The sequence below is a fragment of the Brassica napus genome, chromosome A9, assembly GCF_020379485.1.
Source record: "Brassica napus cultivar Da-Ae chromosome A9, Da-Ae, whole genome shotgun sequence".
Lineage (NCBI taxonomy): Eukaryota > Viridiplantae > Streptophyta > Magnoliopsida > Brassicales > Brassicaceae > Brassica > Brassica napus.
This window is the reverse complement of record NC_063442.1, coordinates 11,012,654-11,026,433: the sequence shown is the minus strand read 5'-3', so window position 1 is coordinate 11,026,433 and position 13,780 is coordinate 11,012,654. Positions and strand designations below refer to the sequence as shown.

The following is a 13,780-nucleotide window of genomic DNA, read 5'->3' as shown; positions in this document are numbered from 1 at the left end:
CTTCCTTAAAAAATTGGGTTTGAGGAACGCCTGCTCCGTTCATAATCCGGGTGCTATATTCTAGACCAACTGTTTCGCAGGAAAATCTCTACGTGCACTCAATTCAGCATGTTTTGTTCAAAGTGATCCATATTCTATCCATAGTTTACTTCAAACCTGTAATACTCAAAAAGATTAAAGACTCAATATATACTCAAAAACACTTTAAAAACAATGTTAAAATATGTAAAAAACATGACACATCACCAAAATTTTGAATTATAGGATAAAGCAAAAGTCTTTACTAATCAAGGACTATGCCCAACCATTCTAAACTTGTTACTATATTTTCAAAGATTTTTCAGAATTTTAGATTATGTCCAACTGCTCTACTTTGCATATGCAAAAGGAGTGTCATGCTAACCAAGATTTCATACGATTGTTGGTTAGACAAAAAAAAAGTATTTTGATGCAAAAAGTTCAAACTCTAAACCTTACTAAATGAATTAATATTAAATAAGACAGATTAAGAAAACACTTGAATGTTCTGTATTAAAACTTAGGGAATCATTGTCAGTGTCACAGAACAGTAGCACACAAACAGGAAACACAACACCAACATTTTCTTTCCAACAAAAGTAAATTGAAGAAAGGTGAAAAAGAAGAGGAACACGATGAAAAGTGATGAATTTTCATTTTTCTTCAATGATGTTCTCCATTTGCACACAATCTAATGGTAAGAAACATGTCTGGAACATGTTTGGTGTTAAAGATTGGCTCTCCTTCCCTTTGTCCACTATGTACTAACAGTTTCTTTATGTTCACTTTACTTTACTCATCAATGGTTAAATGTTTGATCAATTTGTCTCCCAATTTAATGGCATTAGTACAATCTCCCACCCAACACAGTTCCTTCAACTATAGAGTTATTACAAGAAGTGGGTTTCATAATTTGTGATGTCTTTCTATAATTTCATGCCGCTCTTGAGTTTGTAAATTGCAATTTCTACTTTTTCTACAGATACATTTTCTGTTCAAATGTATAAACAGTGGCTACCTCATCTTTAAAATATATCTTTAGATTATGTTTGTAAATAAAAATAAATAAATATTATCTGTAAAAATATAGAGACACTGAAACTTCTGGAACCCTATATATACAAGGGAAACTTAGTAGATAACTATAAACAACTCCTTATCATTATCCTAATATTAACATGTCATTATCTCTATAAACCCTGCTTTCATTTTTTACTTGACGATCTATTTTGATAATCTCCAATCAAACGTACGAAACGCGAAAAAACAATCTCAAGCCAATTCCATATATGGGGCCGTGTAGGTGTATACCAAGTGTTATAAGATCTAGTCAAGCTGATGGAATTATCAGACTGCTGTAACAGGATTATACTTTATTTTGTTGGTTGTTTCCATATGAAGATGTTATAACTAGGGTTTGATGTTCATTTAGCATCATGCAATAATCTTAATTACACATAACAATGATAATGTATTTAAATATGATATTTTTGTTTATCACTAATTGCATTAATAATTTTGTGTCCTGACCAAAAGAATAGGATCATGATTCATGCTTAGTTAGTATTTACGTCTGTTGTGTAGTATTAGTGTAGCGAAGCCGAGTAACCGACTGTAGTGTTAATTGTATAACCAAAACAGACTTTACACCAAATCATATTGCAATATTTTATAAATAAAAATCGTGTTATTAACTGCCAAGCATCACAGGCTCATGAATTTGAGTACACTTTTACAAGCTTTTATAAGCCTCAACTAGGCCTCACAAATGGGCTTACATGCCTGTTTTATTTGTGTAAAATTAATGAGTTTTACCCCGTAATTCTTCACTCTCGTTTTAGAGCCCAGAAGGTGATGATGGAACGAGTTTTAGTCAGAAAAACTATTTTTTATCAAAGAATAAGCACAATAAATGTGGTTTATTTGATAAGGTTTTATAAATTTTGCAAAGGTTTTAGAGGGTTTATAATGAATTTTTTGACAAAAATTTGTAAATCTGTTTATAAATTTGGACAATGAAGATGACAAGCAGAAGCAAAACTACTTCGACTGCGGTCTGCAGTTTCTGTTGAGTTGTAACATATTTCACTTTCAGATTCAATATCTGAGCTAGAAAGAAATGTCACAAGTAATTTGCTTGATTCGCACACGACACATTATTCATTTTGATGTTCCAAAACAGAGAGTTCACACAGCTGTGGTTTCGGGGCTCGGAGGGTTAGAGCCTTTGGCGCCAAATCTCTTGGTATTCAGAAAGAAAAAAAAACAGCTTCACAACATTGAATGGTAAAGTTTTTGCAACAATAAAGGAAGACGTAGTAGCATTTCCTTTGCGAGTTCTACAGAAGATATTTATCTTAATTCTGAGAACCAAATTAAAACTTCTCACTCAGTCCAATTGTTCATACATCCAAATATACAAAACTAAAATTTTACATTGATCATAAATAAGCATCACCTTCTCAACTCACAAAGTACCCAACAACTTTAAGAAAATCCCCTATTGTGAGATTCTACGGCGACAGCGAAGCTCGATGGGGATCGAGAAGCTTCCTCTCGTGATTAGAGTCGATAGTACACAAATTGTGGTAGAAATATAATTCCCTCTTACAGAAAGAAAATCATCAAAAATATTAATAAATTATTATCTTTTTAGAGTTATAAATTGATTAAAAATAGAGGTAAAAGGAAACACTATTAAAAATATTTAAAAACAAAACAGCATAACTCAATTCACATACTGCTGACATTTCATGTTAAAAAGCGTAAAATTTTTTATTTTCAAATTTCAGATAAATAGTATATATTATAATTAGTTTGTAAGTAATTACAAGATAATCTGGTTTGGATAATCATTTTTAATAGTATTTATTAAAAATAATTGCAGGGTGACTAATCGCAAAATTACTAATTAAAAATTTTTAAATTCAGTTAATCATGTGCTCATTTAGAGTTAAAACCTCAAAATTCAGTCTATCATGTGTTCATTTTGGTGAAAATTTTCAAGTAGTTCCCTTTGCTAAAGTAAAGAGACTACTAGAAAATATGTCATACTTGTGGATAGGGCCAGAAATTATTATATGGGATTCGGATCCGATTCGAGATCCGCACCAAAAATAAAATATTTGGGGTATCCGGATAGTAAAATTTTGGATCCGGATATCTCAATTTTAAGTCCAAATATCCAGATCTGAATATTTAAATATATTAAATTTTAAAATTATCAATAATTATATTTGATATTAGTAATATTTATTCATAAAATTAGTTTTACATTATTATATTTTAATTTTATAAAATTATACACTATTGATGACAAAAATTATATATATATATATATAATAAATCTTGTATAAATATTTACTTCATATAATATTTTTAAAAATTTAGTATTAAAAAAAAATCATTTATCTATTTATTATTTTTACAGATTCGGATCGGGATCCAAATATCCTTGATGTTACAATATTTAAACAGATATCCAAAAACTAGATATCCGAAAAGCACATACAAGGATACAAATATTAAAATCATGAATCCAGGGGATTCTGATACCTTAAATAATTTGGATATCCAGATCCGTCACACCATGACTTATGGATAGTTAGAAAAACTCAAATAAAAAACAATACAATTAAAAAAAGATAAAGAGGAGCAAAAGAGGCAGCCATAGCGAACTAATTCGTATCGGCTTCAACCAAACACTGAGGGTGTATGTATACACCTTTATATATACACTTTTATCCTTTTCTCCTGTTTTGAGAGAAATTCTACTTCTAAATCTTTTCATCTGGGGTTTGTTTGAGCCGTTGATACTCCTAAAGCTTTGAAGTAACGGTTCGATTTTTTACTTATGGGTGTCACATGTGTTTTACCATTTCCGGTTTTGGGCTGGTAAACTGAAGATTAGGCCGAGGAGAGTTGGCTCAGAAGAAGTTTAAGTTGATCCAAATACATACAGGTGAAATTCTCAGATATTCTTAATGAGACAAAATATATTTTATCATACTTCTTATTTAATTCATATTCCTAAGAAACGTGGTCAATGTCAAAACTACCTCTTTTGAGTAAACAGATTACCTCTTTTGACTAAACCAATCAAAATCATTCTCTCTGCTACTCTATCTACTTCATTTCTTTCCTTACTGTAGATCTTCAACCCAGATTTGTTCAAACTCTATTTAATTTGGCATTTATCTTTTCCATTAATTCATTCGTGAAGAATTAGAAATTTTAACTTCAAATTTGTGTTCACAATTAACTAATTGAGCATTTAGAACAATGAGTCTCGATCTATTTGGATAATCAAAAACACTAGTATAGTCATGATAAAATGTATTTTGATTTTAAAAAAACTAGAAAACGTAGTAAAACCTGGTATGAAAAAATGGTATAACTATCTATAATTATATATAACTATAATCGTAAAACTTGTATAACTTGATATAACTATATTGTACAACTAAGTAAAATTGTGTAACTAGGTAAAATTGTGTAACTAGGTAAAATTGTTTTAACTGAACTGTATAACTTGATATAACTATATTGGTAAAAATGTATAACTTAGTAAAAATTTATGGTTAAACCGTGCAACTTCATCTAACTCGATTGTCAATCATTTTGATTTTTACATGAGACGACAAGTTCTTTCACAAACATACACTTTGATTATGAAAAATATTATTATAAAGCCGGAGATGGTTATGAATGGATTCCAAACAAAAGTAGCTTGTATGCTAGTGGATAGGATATGATATGCAGAAAAATGACCATAAATCTATGTACAAAGAGGTTGAATTTGAATTAAATTTCATTGGTAGTAAAATCTATGAGACAATTGAAGAAGCCTAACGACATCTTAAGGTGACTAAGTCAGTGGAAAATGTTGTTACTCGAGATAGAGACAATGTAGGTATTGATTTGGATAACGTGGAGAGCATGTGAAAGATTTAGTTGATTAAGTATTACATCATAACTGTTTTGAAATTATTATTTTGAACTGTGAACTCTGAATATTAATACAATTGTAACTCTTGTTTTGTTTTTGAGATGCAATGGAGAGTATCGTCTAATCGTTCTTTGTTTCGTTGTGGTGATGGTTCTTTGTTTCGTTGTGGTGATGTATAATTGTATATCCATTTGCTTGTAGGGACTTTTAAGTGATGCTTTGTTTAGGGAGCTATGGCATGCTTGTGCTGGACCTCTTGTAACCCTACCTCGTGGAGGGGAACGATTTTATTATTTCCCGAAGGTCACATGACCTCTTGTGCTTTACCATGTAGTTGCATATCCACAATGTAGACAAAGGTGGATTATTAGCCTCCTGGATAGCTCGCTCTATCAAAACCATTTTTGGGTCACATTGATCTTAAATTTTGAGAATCTTAAACATGACTGTATCTTGCTTTGGACTAAAGAGACAACTTTTTTGGTGATTTGATTTTGGTACACATGCAAGGCAGTGCAGTAAACATTAGCTGTCGACTTCACAAGGTTAGAGTGTTACGAAGATCTGTTTAAGAAATTGAGATTCATCCCTTATTCTAACATCAAACCAATGGTATTCAAAAATAAAATTATAAATTAAACAAACTCCTTGATTCCCATAGTCTTTACACGTTATAAAATCTTTAATAAAAATGAGCTAAGGTACAAACAAAACTCTTTTGCTTCAATCTTGTTTTGCCAGAAAGAAACAAAATGCCATCACAAGTAGAGAGATGCTGCGAAAACAATGTCTCTCTTAATCTTGGAAACAGCTTCTTCTAGTTTAGCTTCAAGCTGTGTTTCGCCAATAGATTTTGCAGCCACTATGAGCTGTTGCAGAACTTCCTCCGTTCTCCTTATCGCTCTGATCAAACTCCCTTCGAAAACACGAGCTATCTCCATGATCTCATAAAACTTGGACCCTTTTGCCCATGCATACACCGCCTCCATTATATCCGGTCTGAACGAGTGCACAAAACTCTCCACATCGATGTCCACCTGTTTACATTGTCACAAAAGGCAAAACAAAGTTATGGAACTCAAATCAGCAGATAGAAAGAGTGTTTAGTAGTGAATACCTTGCAGTCGAGCTGAACTTCAGCGACACGCCTGGCTGTGTCTTGTAACTGTATGAAGAGCAAGTCGAGTTCTTCTCTGGGTTTGGCTGCGTCAGGGAGCCTCTCTCGCCACACAAAGCAAGAGAGGAGAGAAACCAACTCCTCCACCTTCGCTTCCTTGAAGACACCACTGAACATTAGCTCCGTTAGTGTCAACTCTTCTGCACTGCTGATTTCACATGCAACCTTCCCTTTCAACTCCACAACACCATCGCTGGTGATGTATCTGCGTTAAAGAAGATTATACAATTATATCAACAGAACAAACAACAATACTACAGTCAGACAAGATTGGTTACTTACCCTAGCCTGCGTAAAACACGCTTTCTGGCCTTGAGTTCATCTTTAAAAGCCAATGCTGTTGAGGATCGGACAGCCTTCTTAAGTGATTTGATCTTGGCTGTTAGTTCTTCCTTCATGTGTAGAACTTTCAGCTTCTCTGCTATGAGTGGAGATTTTGCTATTTTGTATTTTTCAAATAGATTTTCCACAGCCTCCAATCGACGAACTGTCTTTTTGTATGAGCTGCTCCGAATCTAATGAAATAAAAGTTTGTGTTCATCCCTCTAAGACAGATGAAAGAGAGCAAAAACAGAATACTACTAATAAGAGTAAAAAACAATATACCTTCATGTCAACTTCAGGATCTAGGGGTATTCCATCAGGATGTCTAGAGAGTAACTCAGAAACCTTCTTTAGAGCATTCTCTCTAGCTTCAAGTTGTAAGTAATCTTTCGGTATATTCATGATTGCACTGCTTAAACTCTTAATCTGTCGATGATAATGAAGAATAAAAGAATCAGATCATCAAAGCAGAATATGAATGTGTAAACATTATAGACGCCCATGTTACCTGAGATAAAGGAACAGAGACCACAACGGGCTCACCACGCTCTTTAATTGGCACAGGCTTCATTTTCTTTTTGCCAAACCCATCTCTGCTGACCAAACATCTAGTCAGTACATCTACGGTGTAGTTTGCATCCTCTGGTCTTCTATTATCATCATCTGGACGAAGTTCTCATGTCAAGATCTGTTTAAAGAGATCACTAACATTTAAAATCAAAAACTAATTCTCAGAATTCTAACCTTCAGATAAGCTTTTGACTTTGTTGAATTTCATTATCACTCCCCACGTATCTTGGTCTTCAATGCTGAATGATCGTGGCTCTCCATCATCATTAGCGCAGTCTAGACAAACAGCTCTGTTTGGCAGCAAAAAGGGTAAGCAGTACTTTGGAGAGAAGACAATTTCACGTATATCCTTCTTCAGACTCTTATATTGCAAAATCAGGTTATAGTACTTCTTCAAGCTTTCTTCTTCTTCAATCACCATAGAGTCTCTCTCTTCTTGGAGAGCTTTTATTTGCTTCTGCAAAGACCAGACCACAAAACCACATCATTTAGGTAAAAGTGAACATTACACAATCAACAAATCTGGCATTTAATCATTATCTAACTGCACCTCGAGATCCGGGATAGCACGGTCAGCTTGAAACTGAAAGAAAGAATTGCGGAGAAGATTCTCAGGATCACCATCTTCACTCCGCAACTGGTTTAGAAGCATGTTATAGCTCAAATGGAAGGCACTGATAAAAAAAGGGAAAGAAAACATTACTAAATGTTTAAAAGCACAAATCTCAAAGATCTTGATAATTTTTGGTACCTGTTCAAAGAATCAGCACTTCCTTTGAGCATTGATTTAGCAACCGCGGGTTCCATCTTCTCATCAACCATGAGGATGCAGATACCTCGTTTGTCAATCCCTCGACGTCCAGCACGGCCACTCATCTGAATGTACTCGCCACTAGATAGCCACCGGAACTTGTCTCCATCAAACTTGCGTACATTTGTAAACACAACCGTCTTTGCCGGCATGTTCAACCCGATACTAAATGTCTCCGTTGCAAACAAACACTAAAAGAAAAGACCTCGAACGTTAGAAAGAGAAGGAAAAAAAAATAAAAAGGGGAAAACCTAAAACGAAGTGAAAACATGGAAACTGTAGCTCTAAGCTTCCACATACCTTAATCAGACCTTCTTGAAATAATATCTCAATCACTTCTTTCAAAATCGGAAGCAGACCCGAATGATGAACCCCGATACCGCGTTTTAAGATGGGTAAAATGTTTGAAACCTACAGTACATGAATCCAAGGAACCATGTCAGTATATCCAACAACCAAATCACATCTGAAACTAGATCAACAAAAAAGAGGAGTATCAAGAGTAAGGAATATAAGCTATTGCATGTTGGTGACAAGTATAATATTTAGGGAACATGATTTTTTATGAAAGGTGCCTAGAAAGCAATCAAAATGTACAAGTCTCAAGCAATATTCAAAGTCTAAGGCATCATAGAAAGAGGTTTAATGAATGCTTGCCTGAGGTAGCTTCTTATCATCATCTGAAAGCATATCTATTGCACTAGTAAAGATTGTCTCCACGGAATCTTTCTCATCGTCACTGTTTAGGTCCATCTTAGACATCTGCGGAGCAAACAGACAGACATTACAAACACGTTTTAAAAAGTACGAGCGACTACAAGCACACAATGAACTTACGGTTTCACAATGCACATAGAGAAATCATAAACACAAGTGTGAACTGTCTACACAAACAAAATACACACAAAAATAAAATGAAAAGAACGCTGCTGCAATGTAATAACATAATGTTAAGATTCAGGAGTAGATACTCTTATAATTCAATGGTTGGAACTTGGAACAGTAAACACATAAGTCTCCTAGAGACTATCACAGTAACTCTAACCTAGATCATTTTAAGGGGATACCACTAACCCCATGAATACGAAGAAGAAACAAAAAAACTAAGTTTTTGGACATATTATCTTTTTCAACAGAAACGAATTCAGATTCCTGTTGGGCTATAGATACAAACAAGAGAACATGTCCCAAATGAGTTGACCAAGTAAGGACTTCATAACCAACTAAAGTCGTTCAACCTCTTAAATAAATAAATAAATTGTTGGTAAGAGTAAGAAGAGAAACTAACCTGCATAGCAAGTGCCTCACATTCCTTTTTGCTGAAACTGAACAAAATCACTGGATCATACTGCCTCTGAATTATCATTTTCACCAACTTGAAGATATCACTTTCTTCACCAAGTTTTCCAAGCATCAACCCCTTCTGAGACTTTCCATTCTCTCTTTTCTTGTCAGCATCATTAGCAGGAACCAGTGCGTTAAGAGATTTCTGGAAGCTATCCTCGTGAAATTTAGCCTTTTCATCCACAACCAAGTAAAGCCCATTTCCTCCGGCAGGAAAGACATAGTGCTGAAGCGGTGTTGGCCGATAATCAGTGTAAACAATATGGCATGGTTGTTTGTGAACCTGCAAAATCAGCACTAAAATCACATCTCCGTAGAAACCAAACCAATTAAAACTTTTCAATATATTTTTAACTAGACAAGTTCTGTTATCATGTAGATAGTATAAATAGTATATAATGTGTTATTCTGTTCACAAAAGAGAGGTAAGAAGGATAAGAAAGAGTGAATCACCTTTGCAACCCAATCAGCAAACTCCTTGGCATTGGGAACAGTTGCAGAAAGAAACACAAAACGAGAATTCTTGGGAGCCATAACAATACTCTCTTCCCAAACCACACCTCTTTCACTATCACGCATGTAATGCACCTCATCAAAAATAATCCACGCAACCTCCCTCATTACCTCTGACCCTTTATACTGCATGCTACGCAAGATCTCTGTAGTCATGACCTGAAAACAAAAAACCAAAAATATATCAACACATAGCAAAGAAAGCAATTACTGAGTCCAGACACTTTACCAGACAAGAGGCGTTAGGATCAATAGTGACATCTCCAGTCATCAAACCAACGTCAGAAAACTCTTCCTTGAAATCTCTGTACTTCTGGTTACTGAGTGCCTTTATAGGAGAGGTGTAAATAACCCTCTGGTTCTCTCTCAGAGACATGGCGATCGCATAGGATGCCACAACTGTTTTACCAGCTGATGTATGAGCTGAAACCTGATCATATAAACCGAACACTTTCAGTTTATTTCCCATTGCAAAATCCATTCTTTCGAAACCTAAGATGATCTCTACACGGTTTTATTACATAACGACCTTAAAAGTTCAAATCTTGAAATCAATTATTCAGCTCGAGTCACTCAGAATGACAGAAACCAAAGAATCAATTACACAGACACACATATCCAGACATCAAAAACCATTCTTTCCGAATCTAAGATGATCTCTACACGGTTTTTATTACATGATGACAGTTAAAGTTTGGATCTTAAAAACGATTTTTCAGCTTGAGTCACTCTAATGACAGAAACCAAAGAATCAATTAGACAGATTCAGACATCAAAAACCATTCTTTCCGAACCTAAGATGATCTCTACACAGTTTTATTGCATAAGGAACGTTAAAGTTTGGAACTTGAAATGGATTAGTCAGCTTACCATGACAGATTCGCCATTATCGAGACACTTGATAGCTTCAGACTGGAAGGAGTCAAGGGTGAAAGGGAACTCTTTGGCCGGTGGTTTGTTGTTTTCTTGAGAGGAGGGAGCAGGAGGAAGGTAGTTTTCAGGGAAGGAGACGTCGTGAACGCAGCCCACGAGCTCTTCGTTGATGATCTGAGTGGAATCATCATCTTCTCTCTGAATCTTCTGCGGCGGAGCACAATCAGAAGATTCCTCCACTGATTTTCTCTTCACCGAGCCCATGGAGAATGGGTTTTGTATAGCTTTCTGACACAGGCGAGTGCTAGTATGGAAGATGAAATCGCCGTGGAGGACTTAGCGGCGAACAAACGGTATATGGAGACTAATAGGTGTTGTAATAAGAAAGTGACGAACAGGGTGTTTTTGGGATAACGTACATAAACTTTCTCCCAATAACAAAAACCCTAAAATCACATCAGCTTCAAGGTTTATGGATGCAACTTATAAAAACCGGAATCGAACCGAAATATTGGAAACCATAATCGAACCGAAACTTTAAATGGTCCCTATATTTCTATATCTAATCTAACATTAATAAAACATAGCTAAATATATATTTATAATTTAAAAATCTTTCAAGACTATTCAAAAATATTTTTAAAATAAATAAATTATTATAAAGTATCCAAACTATCCGAAATTATCTGAAAATATCTGGATGGTTTTATCTGAAATATCCAAAATATCCAAGATTTTTATCCGAATCATCTAAATTATTCTATATTATACTCAAAATACTCAATATTTTACTTGAATTGCCCGAAATAACCGAACAGGAACCATAAGCAAATGAGAAACAAAATTTTCCGGATATTTTATGTTTCTAAGTTTTACTATCTGAACTGAATCTGAAACTATCCAAACCAAACCGAACCAACAATAGGTCATGTAGTAAAAGGATTATCTAGCTCTTTACTCGAACTACCCGATACCCGAAATATCCAAACCGAACCGAACCGATATCCAAAATGCCTAGGCCTAGATTCAACTATGTGATGTTCAAAAAAAAATTGCTAAAATAGAACATCAAATAACTCTATTGTCCTCTTACCATAAATTGCATCCCCTATACATTATATACCAAGTGATTAGTACATGTGTTATTATTATTACAATTACTCTAAGAAAAAATGATGACATGACTTTGGAAAATTGTGACATGATACCAATTTAATTATGACATGTACATTTTTTCTTATCAAGTTCTATATATTTTTTGAAAGATTTTTTTTTAATATGGTGATAACTATTAACTAGGATAAGGCTTGAGCCTTGCGCATGGTGAATTTTTATGAAAATTATATAAAAAATATCGTATGAAAAAATAAATTTATATTCTTGATCGAATTAATATTTTTGGCCCTTAAACGATTTTTTTAATTTTTTTGTTAATTATATAATTTGTTGTTTGATGAGCTGATCTCATTTTTAAAAATATTTTGGGTCAAAAAATCACTTATGCATAAAAACTTAACGTTTAGGCCGAATAATCTTACACCTATTATTTGGTTACAATGAAACTATGCTAACTCGGTTGTATATCATGATTTAGCAATTTAAAAGTCATTTATGGTTATGAGAAGTTTACGTTCAAATGTCAATTCTATCTATCTTCAATATTTTTCTCTTTTTTGTGTGACTTTTTCATTTTGGTTATTACTCTATATAAATATTAATTTTTGATGTCAAAAAAAATATATTGATTTTTAAGTTTATTCTCATTTTGTTCTTTTGTTTTGGCCTAAGATTTAGAAAATATTTAAAATTTAAAATTATTAAAGAGATACATATTTAGGTTAAGAACCGCACCTTGTGCATAATAAATATTTTATATTTATTACTTTTATATGTTTTTCCGCATAATATGATATAATAAAATAGTAATTATATATTAAATAACTAAGAAATCAGTTATTATTATGTAATAAATTGGTGTGCACATATAAATCAAACGATCGCTCTTGTTTATTCGCAATTATTTTAGGATAAATAAATCAAAACAATCAATCTCATATATCATATGTGATATATAGTTAAATTTGAATGATATTAACATAGATATATAGTATATTTTTTAATATGAATATTTATTAAATGAGGCATCTACTCATATGATTTTATGATTATTTGCATATTTGTGTAACAAATTTTACACCCGAATTTTTTTTAATGTGGAATGTTTAGTGGTTTCAATAATTATAATCATTGAAAAAATAATGAAGATTTCAAAATTAAAATATTAATTTTTCAATATGTGTTCAATACAAATATCAGACTATAATATGATGTATAGTTTAATTTAAACGATATGAAATAAATATATATATATATATTAACATAAACACCTATCAAAATAAAATTATTTATTCATATGATTTTATAATGATTGTATCTTATTATAGAATAAATTTAAACTTTGATCACAAAATTTTATGTAAGTCTTTTAACAGTTTTAGTAATTTATACTCGTTTTAAAAAATTCAAAATACAACATATACAAAAATATATAATTTTTTATTATATGATTAATGTAATTGTGTAATTTATTTTAATAATAAAAAATTAAAAAATTGATAGAAAGTATATAGATTGTTAGGAAATCTTTATTATTTAAAATCATTAATTATCATATATATCTTAATCACATTAGGTAATTCCATATGTTTTATTTAAGGAAAGAATATATAAAAAAATTTGATTTCATAAATGAATGTTCCATAATGGATATAGTAATATAATATTTTTTAGCAATTTAATTTTGAAATAACAAAATTCTCAATTGATTCACAAGCCGCCACGTAAGCAAAATTAGCATCTATATTATTAAAACTCAAGTACAAAATTAGAGTGTTTGGAAACTTGAATAAGACTATTAAAAAAATTTGGAGTGTTTGGAAAAATGGATTGTAGTCTTTTAAAAAAATTAATTTTGTTTGGAAACAAGGATAGTAGTATTAAGAAAAAAGTAATGGGCTTATGTATTAAGAAAAATTAAAAGTCCATCATATTATAAGAAACTATCTATCTCGGCCAGTTTTAAAATATACGAAAATGGGTCAATCGAATTGCCTAAAACATTTTTTTTCTAAACTAACCATAAAACAAAATTTAAACTTTATATATATTTCAAATCAAAATAATAATTCAAAGTTGATTTATA

The 13,780-nt window shown here is 32.4% G+C and overlaps 1 protein-coding gene across 1 annotated transcript; it reads right to left on the bottom strand.

Moving 5' to 3' along the window:
- Window positions 1-5,576: 5,576 nt before the first annotated feature.
- LOC106418603 (DExH-box ATP-dependent RNA helicase DExH9) lies at window positions 5,577-11,011 on the bottom strand. Its single transcript, XM_013859337.3, has 14 exons — window positions 10,576-11,011; window positions 9,935-10,135; window positions 9,646-9,864; window positions 9,137-9,475; window positions 8,506-8,610; window positions 8,149-8,259; window positions 7,789-8,039; window positions 7,588-7,711; window positions 7,212-7,494; window positions 6,976-7,130; window positions 6,750-6,893; window positions 6,426-6,658; window positions 6,084-6,348; window positions 5,577-6,003 (listed from the first exon to the last, which is right to left on the bottom strand). Exons 1-14 carry the CDS (start codon window positions 10,840-10,842, stop codon window positions 5,725-5,727), a joined length of 2,976 nt encoding a protein of 991 aa, XP_013714791.1. The 5' UTR covers window positions 10,843-11,011; the 3' UTR covers window positions 5,577-5,724.
- Window positions 11,012-13,780: the final 2,769 nt, after the last annotated feature.

Bases quoted from the DNA above. Each gene is read 5' to 3' on its own strand.
- LOC106418603 (XM_013859337.3), bottom strand. From the start codon at position 10,842: ATGGGCTCGGTGAAGAGAAAATCAGTGGAGGAATCTTCTGATTGTGCT. The intron at 8,040-8,148 runs GTATGTGGAAGC...CTTTTCTTTTAG, and splicing joins TTCAAGAAGGTCTGATTAAG to TGTTTGTTTGCAACGGAGAC. The intron at 6,349-6,425 runs GTAAGTAACCAA...TCTTTAACGCAG, and splicing joins CGTGTTTTACGCAGGCTAGG to ATACATCACCAGCGATGGTG.